Source organism: Melozone crissalis, unplaced genomic scaffold, assembly GCF_028551555.1.
Source record: "Melozone crissalis strain CALT ecotype California unplaced genomic scaffold, PUWL_Pcris_2 ptg000019l_1, whole genome shotgun sequence".
Taxonomy (NCBI): domain Eukaryota; kingdom Metazoa; phylum Chordata; class Aves; order Passeriformes; family Passerellidae; genus Melozone; species Melozone crissalis.
In genome coordinates, this window is record NW_026535797.1 from 22,004,161 (window position 1) to 22,019,511 (window position 15,351).

The following is a 15,351-nucleotide window of genomic DNA, read 5'->3' on the forward strand; positions in this document are numbered from 1 at the left end:
CTTGCAGCTTTGCCCCCCGCCAGTGCGTCGGGCTGGGGCCGGGGCGGGAGGAGCGGGGCCGAGCGAGGGGCAGCAGGTCCGCGGCTCCGCCTGGGCCGCTGCTCGAGCGCCGGGCAGGGCGCGGGGCAGAGCCCTGCGCTGGCATTGCCCTCACGGACTGCGCTAGCGCTTTTCCGACTATGTCGGCGGCACCGGTTTGCTGCGCAGTTTCGGCAGCTGCTCCGCCGCAGCCCCCGCTCCTACCTGAACGCAGGACGACGAGCCGGAGCTGGGCGGTGGCCCTGGGGCGCCAGGAGGAAACCCGGGCTGGGGAGGCAGAGGCGCGGTGCGGGCAGGGGCAGCCCCTCTCGGGATCACGTCAAGTTTGGCACTGCACTTCAGTAAAGAGCAAACTCGGCCCAAATAACGGATGGCTTCTTTTTTCCCCCGTCCCTTCCTTTTTAAGAGAAAATGAGTTTTCAGAGCAGTCCGATTTTTTTTTTTTTTACGTGACGATCTTTTGTGCTGCGGTGCGAACTGAAGAGAGAAATTGAAAATAACTGGATGAGCTCAAACAGCGCTTCCCTAATTACTTCTGAACTTCTCATTTAGAAAGAGATGAATAGGTATGCATTACATTGCTAAAAAAAAAAAGCTTTCGGATAATCATCTTACACTTTTACAAAACAGTCTTGCTTTCCCCGTTTCCTTATAAAGAAAGAACGAAGTCTTCTAGTTGAAAACTAGTTTTAAAAAACAGATATTTCAGAGTGAAAACGTTTAAAATAGAAGTTTACCTTCTTTAAAGACAGGGAAAGAGATTTAAGCGATTCTCAGTTTTCTTATTTCGTGCCAGAAAATTCTACTGACGAGGAAAAAAACCAACTGTGTCTGATTATTTTTTAAGAGAGCCCTGGGGTTACAATAAAAAAAACTTTGGTTGGTTTTTTTTTAATTTTTAATTAAAATTGAATAAACGCTTAAGGAGAAATTAGCAGTCACCTCCATCCAAGACCTACTCGGGTTTTATAACAGAATCAAAGCGTATTTAAAAAAAAAAAAAGTAAAACCTTTTAATACATCAAATATACGGAATTTTAATCTTTAAAGCGATACATTGTCTATTTTAGTACATGACGTAAACCTTACTTAACCCTTTTTACAGGGTGGACTTAAAAATTAAAAATAGTTAAGTGTTCCTTTAAAGAACAAAATAAGGCAAATGAGGTTTTTGGAATAGAATTGTTTTTGTTTTTTCTTCCAGAATACATACAAAAAAATACCAATTCTCTTTCAAGGGTATACACCTTAAAAATAATTGCAATTTGAAATTATAATTGACAAATTGCGAGTTGTTTTTAGTAACAAACATGCATGTAAATTTTTTTTGTTTCAATGAGACATTAAATAAGAACGTACAATACAATCATAGCAATTTTAAAGTAACATTAAAGAGAAGACCTCTATCTTTTTATTTATATTCTACAATGGGTGTTCCACTTTTACCTATTGAGCTCAGTTTAGTAATGCACTTTATGATTCGTTGTCCCGCTTGAAGCTAACATAAATAAATACAGTGCTCATGGATCCAGTCCTCAAATGAACACTATTTTATAAAAAGTCAGGGTTTTTTTTTTTTCTTTCCAACTTTTATAAAGTTTCGCAGGGCTTCCTTCCCTTACCGCTAGACTTTGTGTTGTGTGTCAGAGCCCCGCTGCCTGCACTCACTGGTACCCCAGGGCCGAGGCTGTGGTGAGTCTCTGCCCATAGAGTGCATAAGGGGAGTAGTAGGGTCCGGTGGCAGCGGGCACGGGCACGGGGGCCCCGGGGGTGGGCAGGGGGCTCTTGGAGTACGGGTGGTAGCGGCTGCCGAGTCCCAGCGCGTGGTGCGGGCTGCGCAAGGCCAGCGTGCCCGGGCTGCCCGGGGCGCCCGTCGTGGGGATGTGCATGTGGCACGCCATGGCCGCGGCCGCTGCGCTGGCCAGCGACGAGGAGCTGGGGTAGCTGGAGAGGAGTTTATCGGTGCCCGGGAAGGCAGTATGGGTCCGCAAGTGGCTAAGCAGCTCCTCCGAGGTGGCGAAGCGCTTGTCGCAGGGTCCGTTGGCCGACACCCAGTTGCAGATGTGTGGCTGGGGGTCGTTGGGGAGCATGAAGCCGTAGGGGTACAAAGGGTGGCCGGCTAGCGAAGGCGGCGTGGCGCCGGTCAGCGAGGAGTGGACGCTGTGCAAAGGGTGGGTGGGGTAGACGAGGGGGTATCCGGACTTGAGGGCTTGGTCGTGGGCGCATGAGGCTCCGGCGGCGCCTGCCAGGTGGCTGGCGCAGTGGTAGCTCAGGCAGTACGGGTCTCGGCACAGGCTCGCCGTCATCACCGACGGCGGCGACGCGCCCGCCAGCGGGCTCGACCCCGCCGGCTTGCTGCAGCCCAGGCTGCTGGCGGCGGCCAGCTGGGCCCCCACCAGGCTGGAGGATTTGGTGGGGTCCAGAGCCACTCCGTGCGGCAGGAACTGTGGCGGGTAGCCGGCGTAGGCTCCAGCCAGCGTCCCCGGGTAGCTCATGCCCGCCGGGGGCAAGGGGAAAACGGTCTGGCCCGGCTTGTAAGGGGAGACGGGGGCCACGAGGCCGGAGCCCAGAACGGAGGTGGAGGAGGTGGCGGTGGTGCTGCTGCAGGAGGAGGCGGAGTCCGATGCGATGGGCTTGGAGCCCGGCGTGCTCTCCTGGTGCTGGTTGACCTCCACGTTAATCCCGGCACAGCTCACGCTAATCCGGCTGTGGCTGATGCTGGTGGTGCCCGGGCCTCCCTCCGAGCCGGAGCTGCCGCTCTTTCCGCAGCCCTCCGAGTCCTTCTTGTCCTCCCCGCCTTTGCCCTCGGCCGGCAGCAGCCCGGGCGAGCAGGCGGAGGCGCTGGAGTTGGGGCTGCCTGTCCTTGGGGTGAACGGCTGGCAGGTGGCGCTCGGCACCCGGAATCCCGACTTCTCCCCGGCCGCGACCCCCGCGGCGGGGGCGCCCGCGCAGCCCGCCGCCCCCGGCTCCTTCTTCTCCGCGCCCGGCTTGGAGTACGGCTTGAAGCTCGATTTGTCCTCCACGCCGATGTCGCTGAGCTTCAAGGGGCCCGACTTGGAGTCCTTGTCGCCTCCGGAGCCATTGGAGGTGACCGAGGAGAGTTTGGAGGAAGGGGACGGGTCCGGCTTCCCTATCTGCGAGCAAGTTTGTGCCAAAAGGGCCAGGGGGCTCTTCTTTGCATCCAGCTGCGGAAATCAGAAGGACACACAAAGAAAGAGATTTAATCGGGGTCTGAGAAACCCCCCCCTGCTTACATAGGACTCTTGTCCCATAGGTTTCCGCAGAGTACAGCCTGGAAGTAACGAACAGTTTGTGCGCATTCATCAACTTGACAGCCCCCTCCCTTGAATGCACCATTTTCCATAAAGCCTTTAAAAAGGGCTGGGGATTTTCGTATCCCTGCGAGCTCCCCGCGGCCGCCTTCAATGCCCCCAGCGTCCCCGGCAGCGGCCCGGGCAGCGCGGAGCTCGGCGTCTCGGCGTCGCTCGGGCCGTGCTGGCCCGCAATCCCGCCCGTGAACTATAGCGACTGCAGCATTTCTACACCCTGACTGCTGGCACTATTTATAAACAGTACCCGAGCTAGCCGGCGAGCAGGACTCCCCGGGAGAAGAGTGTCCTCGCTCCGCAGAGACCTTAATGAAATCATTCATTCCCACGGACACACCCTTCCCACCACCAGCTCTGTTTCGAGTTTCGGTCCCGCAAACAGCGAGCTAGGCAGAGGGGGACCAGCAACCTCGGCAGAGCAGAAAGGGGACCAACAGGCGCCCCGAAGTACAGATCCATGTCGGTACTTGAAAGGAATCGGTCGGCGAGCCGAAATAGTTATTCTGCCTCACCCGCGTTTGAGCCTGTCGCTCTCCGCGTCGTGTCGTCCCGTCCCGTGTGTGTGCCCCCCACCCCAACACACTCCCTGCAAAAGCAAGGTTGTTTGGCGCTCGGAGCGCTGCTTATTTGCGTGGCCGGATCGTGACCCCAGCGTGGATCGGTTCCTTCCACCCACCCCTCCTCTCAAAAAGCAGAGAAAAAAAAAAAAAAGCTCAAAATAGCAAAAAAGAAAATATTAATTTTACACAGGAACTAGACATTATCCCAGTAAACACGGAAACAATACCCAGGAGCGGCTCCTCGCACTAACTCGAGATCAAAAGAAGCCCCTGTCCCGGTGTAAATGCATTTCAAAGCGCAGGAAAGTGCCGAGGGCGGCTGGCGGAGCCGCCATGCACAGCCAGCGCCCGGGCAGGGACGAGGAAAGCGACGGGGGCCGGGTCCTTACCTCGATGGGGCTGACGGGCGTGGAGGGTAAAGGCTGCAGGTATTCAGGGTGTAAAATGTGTCCAGTCCGCGCCGTGAGCATTTTCAAGACTTTGATGGGAAGGCGGTTGGCTTGGCGTAGCGGGTCCGAGGGGGGGACGGCGTGGAAGCAGGGCTTGGCGGCGGCGCTGCTGCCGTTATTCCCAGCGTGCCCGTTCGGCCCGGCGAGGTCGGCGGCGCTGCGGCTGCGGCGGGGGCTGCCTCCGGGCTCGCTGAGGCTGCTGCTGCGCTTACTACTTCTTATAGCAGAAAGCGAGGGCGATGTGATCATGACCCAAAACCTCGCATGAAAACTGGGGCAAGTGGCGCCGCTCGCACTCGGAAACGCTCGCTCGCTTTCTGCGGGCGAGAAAGGAAAAAAGCCACACGCCCCCCGAGCAGAAAAACAAACATACAATGTCCCGTGGCTCTCTCTGGCGGGGAGGGCTTGGGTGGGGAGGGGGAGGGAAAGGGGGAGCCGGCCGGAGAGAAAGAGGAGGAAAAAAAGCCGAGTAATCCTTGGGCTGTGCTGGGGGCGGGGGTGGGGGCTGCGAGCGTGTGCCGCGGTCCCCCTCGGCCGCTCTCAGCTCCCCCGGCTGGCGCGGCGCGGAGCGCTCGCCTCCGCCGCTCAGCTGTGATGCGAGCCGCTGCCCATCCAGCCCGGGATCTGGCAAAGAAACTCACTTCAAAAGCAGCTGAATTAGTCTGAGATTAAAGCCTTTGCCGCCTTCCAATCAAATGGGACCCCGAGGTGATTGGAGGGTCAAGGGGATGTGACGTTCCCTTTTCTGGGCTTTTTTTTTTCCTCCGTTTTTAATGGTCTCTCGCTCTTTTTTTTTCCCCTTTCTCGTCCGCCTTCCCTCTCCCTCCCCTCCTTCCTTGTTTTCGCTCCTAGGATGGGATGGGCGTTAATTCTGTGTTTCACATCACGCGCTGCGAGCGTTTTTCTTCCTCCGCAGGCAGCGCGGATCGCGCGGCAGCGGCGGGGCGGCCGCGGGGTTGGGGGCGCCGCGCCTGCCGGGGGGCGGCCGCGGGCTCGGCCGCCCTCCCTTCCCCCGCCCGCCCCCGCCGCTCGCACACCGCCCCGAGCACGGCCTGCCGCCCGCCACGCACGGCACGGACGGGCCCGGCCCGCGCCCCCAGCCCCCGGGCCGCTCCGGGGCCGCCGCCGCGCCGTATCCCCTCCGGGAGCCGCGGAAGGGCGCGGGGCGCTTTTCCCGCCCCTCCCGCCTGACAGCGCGGGGAGGCCCGGACGAGAACCTGCAGAGCGCCGGCCTGCACGTCGCCGGCGGCAGCGGGCGGGAGCCGGGGCGCTGCGGCGCGGCTTGCGGCGGCGCGGGGAGCGCGGCGGGATTGGGGGAGGTCGTCACACGCGGGGCTGTCACGCACAGCCCGCCGCCGCCTTTCGGGACTCTCCGCCCCGCCGTCAATTGTCAGTGCTCCCCAACCGCAATCAATCAGTTATTTGTCAGCCCCTGTCAATCCGCCCTTGATTTATGTCAGCTTTTGTTGCTGATTACAAGCCTGGTGTGACTTGAAGGGGGAAGGAGAGGGAGAGGGAGGAAGAAGGAAAGAAAACAGAGGGAGAGACGGGCTCCTCGGGAGAAAAAGCCTTTTAATTTACGGAATAAATCCTTGGAGTAAACTGGATTTGTTTGCCAGCAACCCGTAGCCCTCCCCAGCTCCTCACTGCCCTGTCGGGGAGGGCAGCTGGACTCCTCTTCCCCTTCCCTCTTCGTCCTGTTCGAAAGTGTCCTTCGTCCCTGCACCCGCCGGGCTGAACCGGTCCCCGGCAGCGGGGGTCTGGGGAGGCGGCCCCTCGCCCCGACGAGAGTACTGAGAGTACCGGTTCGCCATTTATGTGCTGGATTTCAAGCTAGGCTGTGTTGAGAGCCTTCTGGGTACGCTCACGGTGTCCACCCGGGCGTTACATTCGTCCTGCTTTGTGTCTGTGCGCTCCCGAAGGGTACCGAGTCCTCTGCCCTCAGCACCGTTTTTACCGGTGCCGGCGGATGCCCCGAGCGGAATCCGCAGCCCTTCAAATCGCTGGGTTGCCTTTTTCTTTTCTCTTTGTACTTTGCTTCCCACTATCCCCCCACCTCCTCATCCCATAACATTTTTTCACAGGCAAAATGTGTTAATCAATCTTTTACTTTTGTTTCCGGATCTGACATGGTGGCCCACACAATCTACAACATTAACAAAAAGGTCACTTAGAGATAAAACACGTTTGACAAGTGAAGAACAAGGCAAGTGCTTTAGGGGTCGCGTCCAATTCCTGACCTGGACTCCAACCAGAACAGGCGCTGATCCTGGAAGGGTTGGACGAGAGGAAGGACTTTCACTTTCTCACGTTTAGATTTGCTGAACCCAGTCCTTTTTCTTCGCTTGAAACACCGATCTGCCCTAGTCCCTAAACAGATGTGTCAGATAGTCTTTAATGACCCGCTCTTCTTACGAGGTGTGTGTAAGGCAGGTTTTGCTCGGTATCCCCCCCTTCCCCCGCCAAGAGATACCCTTTAAATCTTGCAGCGCAGTGAGTATATCTGCTGTATTTTATTTAAACCACTTTACTCTTTTACTACAGTGTATAGAGTAGGATAAATACACAGAACTCCTCTAGCTTTAATAAAGATGCGATTAATTTTAACAAACTTTTAAATTTCTGTATTTTTTCTGAAAGATAAGGTTTATTGGCACAACTTCTCAGTGGAGAATCATAAACGTACTTTCATTTTGCAATCACCGCGGTCATCTTGCAGGACCATCAAAATTAAAAGGCAGGGGAGAGGAGGTAGAGAAAGAAATCTTGCATAAAACCGACGATATTGCAATAGGACTGACAAGACCCACAACTTGCCCTCAAGGAACTCCCCCACCCCCCCCGGCCCCCCTCCTTTATCTAGAGTGGAAGTGACTTGAATCTGCCCCAGGTTTTCCCCCAGTTCTTTCTTTTGTTGTCAAGTCCAATTGATAAATGGAGTGCAGTAAAACTCTGGAAGAAAAAAAAAAAAAGCTGAAACCTTCATTTGTGTTCATTTGCATTAAAGTGCTTGGAACAGCTGTTTTCCTTACAGGACCGGGGAGACTCCTATCTGTTTTCTCGTTGTATTTATCCTGCCTCCCAGGGTGAAAGACTAAAGATTAATTGTCTTAAGGTAGAGTCAGCTGTGGGAAGGCTCTCCCTCCCCATTTTTCCTTCCTTCTCTCTTTTCTTGTGGAGGTGAGGGTGATTTCGGGAAGGGTTGTTTTACTTGTAAGCCAAGGAAGCAGAGGCAATAGTCGGTACTTGTATAAAACAGGCTGCGCACCGACGGGAAAAGCGGGGGACGGAGCGGGGGGAACAGCACGAACCCCGATCTTTCTGGCTGAAGTAGAAGCATCAGAGGGTAATTTAATTAGCAACTTCAGAGGACAGCTTTTTCATTTGCTTCCCTTTTTCATTTTTTTTCCTCTCCCCTCAGCCTTTGAAATGAGATTTAAATCTCACTCGGTACTGTAAACTTTTTTTATGTAGAACCTTGTAAAAAAATCAGCCCCAAGACATCTCCTCCCCTTTGCGCCCTCCAAAGCATTTTTGAGCTATGAGAGCTTATTCACTGCGCTTAACACACGCAGAAAACGATTCCCAGCGAGGGGCTCGGAGTTAGGATGCACACGCGTAGGATCGGGCGGGCGGCGGGGCTGCAGCTTGAAAGCGGTGCGGAGTTTGTGATTTGCCTGCTGCGGGCTCCTTTCCTCTCCTGAGCCGAAGAAGAGCGATTCTGTCCTGCTCGTTACCTTCGCGAGGGATTCTTGTTTAATGAGTCCGTGCAGACGGTTTGCTGTTTGGCATTTACTTGTGTAGTCTTGTTGAAGTTTTGGTGGCTGTTGCTTTTATTCCTTTGAACAAAAAATCCAAGGGTTGGAACCCGTCTTCCTCTTTTTACAAAGGAAAATTGTAACTTAAAAAAGAAAAAAAAAAAAAAAGGAGAGCAAAGGAGGAATTAATTAACAAGTGCCAGTCCACACTTTCCTTTACCTACCAGCTATTGGCAAGCATGTCAAGTCGATTTTATTTGCACACAATGGAAATGATTTATTTTCTCTTAAAAAGGAGTGGGCTGGCAGATATTTGAGGAGGAGAGGAGAGCGAGAGCGAGAGAGGAAAAAAAGTTTGAAAATGCCTTGAACTATTCACTGTCGAGATGGCTAATCAGTATTGAGGCTCGAGGGCACTCGGGCAGCTTTTCAATGCGGTTTTCCTTTCATCTCAAGCTGGATGGAGGCGCTCAATTAAAAGCCTATCAGTTTGTAAGTAAATCAACGCCTATCAAAGTTGTCACATCAAACAAAACGATTATTATTGCAGCCCGCCTCCCCTATTAATCTCCCTCTAAAATAATCCGCTTGACAGGTCAGGCTGGCGAGCTGCAAACCCTGGTCAGGATCACCCAAAAAACCCGGACTGACTATTTTTCCCTCGGGAGAGCGAACTGCAGAAACCTCGACACCAGCGTGCCTGCTCTGAGAGCTTGCTCTCTTGCCATTTAAGTGTCAGCTTCTGTAGATCATGTTGGAAAAGGGCGTTTAGTCTTTTAAACGGAACAGCAGCAACCCTACAGGCCCTTTAGTTTAGCTTTTTTGTTTGTTTTTTTCCTTCTGCCCCCCCCCCCCTTTATTTTCTATCTTTTCGAACAAGACTAAGATGTTAATTAGCAGAAGCAGAGTTGCTGAGTTGTGTCTGGGTTGTGTTTCTGTGTGTAACACAATTCAGTTACATGTCTGTCCATCTGGTGCGTCAAATTTATTTCCTTTGATAGTACTTACATTTCACTATCTGCCCCAAGGTTTTTATTAAGATATACATTGCAATACATTTTTGTAGATGGTGCATCATCTTTCTTTTTATTTTTTTTCCTCACACGAATGATAGTACTTCATATAAGAAGATAAGAAATGTGATGGGTTATCAGAAATACACCACCACAATTTGGTACATTTGGAGAGAGGCTTTTTTCCCTTTTTATTTTTATTTTTTTATTTTTTTTTTTTCTAATGCGAGACTGCATGTGCTCAGCTAATAACTGATGCGTCTGCCCAGGTATCCAGCAGAGGTGAGGGGTATTTATTCCAGAATATTGTTAAAGTGAATAGTTGGAAAGCTTGTCAACATGAAGTAAGATTTCCAAACCTCTCCCCTGTTCGCATAGTCCCTGAAAATATTTACCCTTATGATTGTAATTACTTTCCTAACACATAGAAGCAATATATATTTTACTCTGCATGAGATATAGGTAATCGTTTTATAAGCGGTGATAATTTCAGAGCCATCTTCAAAATAATAGTCACGTTTAAGCGAACGTGAATTTTAGAAGTCAGTGGCATTTTTACTAAACGAGCAGAAAATCACTTTTGTTTGCTTGTTTGGCTGGTTGCTTACTGCTTTCGGAAACATAGCTTCACCTAGAATGTTTTCAAATGCGTTTGTCTAATTTTGTTCCTTTTGTTACACCGAGATAAGGAAGAGATTAATGCACCTAATAATAAAAAGACCCCACCCCAACCTTTCTCTTTTTAGCCCTTTGACAGATTTCCCTCTTGACATTGTTTCATGTGTAAGTGTGAAAATTTTTACTCCCGTGTCGAAACCCGTTTGCCAACAGCTATTTTCCAAATCTACCCTCTTTTATGTCTAAGGTGTTTCTTATGCAAACAGCTGTTATTTAAAATATGCCTTAAGGTAACTTTGTAGAGGGAGAGGGAGAGAGCAAGTCAAATAATTGCAATGACACGAGCAAGGCTGGGTATGTTTCCTGTTAAGTGCATGGAGATTTTTAGTGTCATTTCATGTTTTTAAATGTACTACGATTAAAATCATCGAGCACAAAGCGAGTGAACACATTTCCTAATTCGTACATAAGTAACTTGAATTGGTATTTGGCGTCTAGATTCTAAGAGTGGGGGGGAAAAAAAGTAGCTTTTGTAACACCTTGGTCTGATCACTCCATCTCAGCAATCATAAAGGCATCTTTGTGTTTATCTTCTGCGAAAGCCTGGAGGCTGCGGGAGAGAATTGTACCAACTAAGCACATATTTGGTTACAGTAATCCCTCAGAAATTAACCATGGCACACAATGGAGGCGATCTCCAGCTTTGTCACTCGGATCCCAAATGCGGAGTGTTTATTGACAACTTTGTTATGGAAACTGTGCAGATCAACCAGATGCGTCTTCCACAGGGAGGTACAGTGTAGGAACAGCGTCCTTTGAGATATGAGGAAGAGTTTTGAGGATATGGCTGGAAAAGGCACTGGAACCCAAATAATTAACCTTACCTAAACACCCTAATGACAAATGAACAATGATCCTCCACTCAATTACAAAACAGCTATGTTTGGCAGGGGCAGAAAGAAGATATATATGTCATATATCTTCGCTATTTGCTTGAAACAGTGTAGGTCCATCATCCCAAAAGGTTAAAATAATCTTAATTTTAAATAACTATTAGCTTGTTTTCAGTTATACCTAATGGTGCATTTAGGTCTCCTCTAATCCCCACTGCTTTCATTTTTAGCTTTTTACACCCTAAAATTAATTCCACCTAAAGTACATTTTTCATTTTGTACTGTACTAGAGACGTGCAAATAATTTACATCAGCGTTCATCAGGACTGTCCTGAAGTGATGGATCATTTTGTTGAGTTGCAGTAAAAGTGCAGAATGATCTATAATGATGTAATATATACATTAAAAGGGTGTCTGGATGATCAGAGTTTTGCTAAAAATGTAAAAGGGCTTTTTGATTGATAACAGGGTTGCTGTTTTTCTGCAAAGGCTGTCACAGGCTGACACAATGCTTGAGTTATTAGGGCAGAGAAGGGCAACCATAAATTTCCAACGTCAGGCAAAAACTCTCTTTATTGTCTATATGATGGATGGGCCTCCGTACTAGACACCAAATACTTCGTATCACCCTTAAATGGGAACACATTTTTCGTGGCCATAATTCATGTTTTTTAAATAGAAAGTTTGAAATGCCTGCCTATATTTCACAATCCTGACATATTTATGAATCACTCCCTGCATGCAAATATAATTATTTAAAGCACTGAGGTGACATATGGGTTAGAAATGTACCAAATGCTGTTAGCGGAGTGATTTTTTTTAATTCCCTAAATTGAACACCATAGAAAACTCTGCCTGTCTGTTCAGATCAATAAAGTCGAAGGTGAAGTTTTACTGATTTTGTCAGTGCCACATACAGATATTCGGTTTTGATTAGGTGAAGCTGACAAAAAGGGAGTCTTTTTGCAATTACCATTAGGTTAATGAAAGAAACACTCATCTTTCTCCTGGCACCCCCACGCAGGCATACCCGTTTTCCCCCCTTTCTTTTCGGGCGATGAACTAGCCGGAGGTAGATTTGACAGGCTTTTTCCCCCCCCGCCGCATTTATTTTCCGTCCAGCTGCGCTCGTCTCGGAGGGAGTGCCGGTGTGCCGGCGGGAGAGGGGGCTGATGAGAGCGGGCTCGGGGCCCCGCGCTCGGGCAGGGCGCTCTCCCGGCCGCTCTCCGGGCTCTCCGCCGGGCACCGCGGGGCCAGCCGCCCGCTCCGCTCCGCTCTACCCGCGGGCTCGGGGCGAGCACACCGGCGGCAGCGCAGCGCAGGCGGCCGCTCCGCTGCTGGTTCGCTTCAGCTGATTGCGGGGAAAGGCATTCCACCCCCTCGGCGGGGAGCCCCGAGCAGCAGCGCCCGCCGAGGGCACGGCGGGGCCGGGGCCGCCGCCCAGAACCGCGGGACTGCCCCGCGGCCGCCGCCACTTCCGCCGGGGCGGGCGGGGCCGCCCGTGTCCGCTCCGCCCGCCGGCTGCGCCCGCCCCCGCCGCGGGCTGAGCGGGGCCGGGGCCGGCGGGACGCGGAGCTGCGGGGAGGCGGCGCTGGGCGGGAGCACTCGCGGGTCACCCGCGCCTCTTCGCGGCGCCCCACCGCAGCCTTCGGCCCGGCTCCTCCTTTCGCGGGCGGCTGGCTGTGCCCGCGGAGCTGCTTACTCATCCTGAGGGTCTGACCCGTAACACACGCCTTTGTGTTTGATTAATGGGAACTCACGTTATTTTCAGTAGAGCTCGAGGGATGCGGGAATCAAAATCAGAGTATCTTGAATATTTTTTTCCCGCGGACTTGTGTGCAAATGTGTAAAATATTTGCACTAGTCCAAACTTACTATAGCAGGCTGACTCTTTGCCCATAAAATGTTAAATCAACCATGACCAGACTCATTTTCCCATGTCAGCCAAGAGGACTCTGTAAATCAACACATTAGGGCTTCGCTGGATAGGAGCTGCGTGTGCTTCATGCAAAATGGCCCTGACAGTCGCTCTCGTGGTGCTGAGGTTGTCAGCTGTGGCTGACTGCAGCATTGTCAGGTGGCAGCAGGGAACCTTGCAGGTAGAGTGCAAAATCATTGGCGACACAACATGCAAGAGGCTGACAACTGGCATAACAGAAGGAAATTATATGGGTTGCTTTACCTTTTGATGTGATTGTGTTTTTAAGACTCCTAGATGTTTTGCAAAGCCTGTTGCACCAGCCTGGACTGCTTAGAAGAGCCTGTGTCTCCCCTGAGGGCCTGCTTAGTTGTATGTGAGCAGAGATGTTCTGCTGGCACTTCCTACCATCCCAAGGTGGAACCCACTTAGAAGCCATTACAGAAAAGCTCATCCCAAGGTTAGGAAGGAGTGTGTGATAGCTATACCTGGAAGCAAATGAATACAGTGGATAAATACAGCTAAAAAAAAATAGCACTGGCTGTATGTAGCTGTGCCTAAACAACCAAGACATACTCCATTCTTTGTTCAAAAAAGAATGAATCTCCCCAGCTCTAAACAATAAGTGTTCTGTAAAAAGCCTCAGCCAGCCAGTCCTTATCTAAACCACTATCTCTGGGTAAGGGTTCAGATACTGGAAAGCTTATTGCTGGGTGCTAGCAGGATGAAAGGAAAGGGAGACATAATACAACATATAACAAAATAATATCACTTCTTACTACCACACAACAAATATCAGTAATTACACACATTGAATCAGATCAGATTCAGATATCAAGGTAAAGCTTTGTGCTATATTTCTTGAAAGGGGCCTCAGCTTAGAGAAATCATTATCCAGTGCTCCTTGCTGGATTGCCTCCCACTCAGAGGAGTGACCCAGCTGTGACCCAGACTCGGAACACTTGTGTATAAATTTAATTTTCAGCATTACATCATTTCAGCTGGAGTCTTACCTCTTTGCTCATTGTTGTGCTATGTGGCCTACCTGGAGGTAAAGAAAAGATAATAAGAAAATGTGCCAAATATTAGAAAATGTAAGTTCAGCTTAAAAGTGCACACTCACCCACTTCTATCCTGTGGTCAAATGAGATGAAATGACTGAGCCACCAGTAAGGTGGGAGGAAAAGAACTTACATGATTAAATTTAAAATCTTACAAGACGACAAAAGGAACATTTAAGGGTTACTTATGAAGGGATAATACAAACTCTGCTTGCAAAATTTTCCATGTTTAAAAGAAAAGGCATTACCCAAACAAGTGCCTGTAGCAACATTTCTTCTTGATCACTACTCTTAACACCTGAACAATGAAAACTTGTTCTTCTAAATTCAATGTACTTTCTAAGGGGAGTTTTGCTTTTGAGATTAAGCACACTTGTTATTTCATCTAATTGTAATTTTTTATTTTTAATTAACTGAGCAAAGTGCTCCCCTTTATGTAATTTCTTTCCCATAAAGAACCCCTACCCCAGACAGATTTCTTTCTTTTTTCCTACATCACTCACATAAAGTTCATATCCTTAATGGATGACAAAGTAGGCAGTAGCATGAGAGTGTGAAGAGGATTTTTCCCTGACCAGTTTCATTCAGGTACTCCCAGCTCTGATAAATGTACTACATTTAGCATTATGAGTAGAGATTAAGGACCCAAGTCCTTACAGTAAATTCTGTTCAAGTAAACTTCTTAAACTGTGGCCATTGAGGAGCAGAGACTAGACAGAGTTAGTAACACTTAAGTTTCATTTCCAGGTCCACCATTAACAGCGTTCAACTACATTTTGCAGCTCTGTATCTGTGAAACAGTGTCCTGGTATTTAGTTTTCCATTACAAAGAGTTGTAATCAGGATAAGACAGTAAATGCTTTAGTGCATTACCATGGCAGAAAAATACAAGAACATAATCTCACACTGCCTGTAGAAAAGCTCCGGCATTATGCGGCGTGACTTGCTGTATAATAGCATAGTCAAATCAAGAGGATCATCTCATTCTTGTTTGAATGCCATGATTTCTTGTCAGAATTAAATGTGCTGGTGCTGCTGCAAGTTCCGTGTTTTGCGTTAGTCATTGGAAACAAACATGCATCATCAAGGCTTCTTATTCCTCCACTAATTTTCAAATTCATTAAATGATGTAATACAATTCAGGCATGTGATGATGACATTTGGTTCTTTAAATTAGTAGTTGCTACCTATTTCTATAATATCTGACGTTAGTGTTCTTACTGTTTACTTTATATTTATACAAGATGATGTTTTTACCCGTGACCTTGAAATCATGAATAATTGTGCTAGTAGGACAAAGGTACAAATGCTATTATTATATCGCACTGGTAGTCTTGTTTGAGTGTCATTAATATACAAGGGGAAAATCAATTAGCAAAACATCATTTTTGAAATGTAATTTATTAACACTGTGTAAGAGTATTCTTTGGTTGAATAGCTCTAAGACAGAGATAATATAATGGCATTGTGGCTACTCCAGTTAGGGCTTGCATCTTCTCTCCATGGACTGAAAGATTAAATTTTCTCATTCACTTTTGTATGAAAACAATTGCAGCAGCTGTTTTGGTTCAGTAATCACCCAATGTCTCATTCCCACATTCCCACATGATCTAAATGGGAACCTCCCAAATTTAAGTGTCATGCCTTCATATTTGTTATGGATGTTTAATATCAAAGTATGTTAATAAAAAATGGTAATGGTTGAACTGAAAT

The 15,351-nt window shown here is 49.3% G+C and overlaps 1 protein-coding gene across 1 annotated transcript; it reads right to left on the bottom strand.

The window, feature by feature from the left end:
* Nucleotides 1–935: 935 nt before the first annotated feature.
* On the bottom strand, nucleotides 936–5,080 carry ZNF503 (zinc finger protein 503). Its single transcript, XM_054276516.1, has 2 exons — nucleotides 4,318–5,080; nucleotides 936–3,224 (listed from the first exon to the last, which is right to left on the bottom strand). Exons 1-2 carry the CDS (start codon nucleotides 4,624–4,626, stop codon nucleotides 1,704–1,706), a joined length of 1,830 nt encoding a protein of 609 aa, XP_054132491.1. The 5' UTR covers nucleotides 4,627–5,080; the 3' UTR covers nucleotides 936–1,703.
* Between the last annotated feature and the right edge of the window lie 10,271 nt (nucleotides 5,081–15,351).

Excerpts from the sequence above, each read along its gene's own strand:
- ZNF503 (XM_054276516.1), bottom strand. The coding sequence starts at position 4,626 with ATGATCACATCGCCCTCGCTTTCTGCTATAAGAAGTAGTAAGCGCAGC. Across the intron at positions 3,225-4,317 it reads CGCCCGTCAGCCCCATCGAG|CTGGATGCAAAGAAGAGCCC; the intron begins GTAAGGACCCGG and ends TGATTTCCGCAG.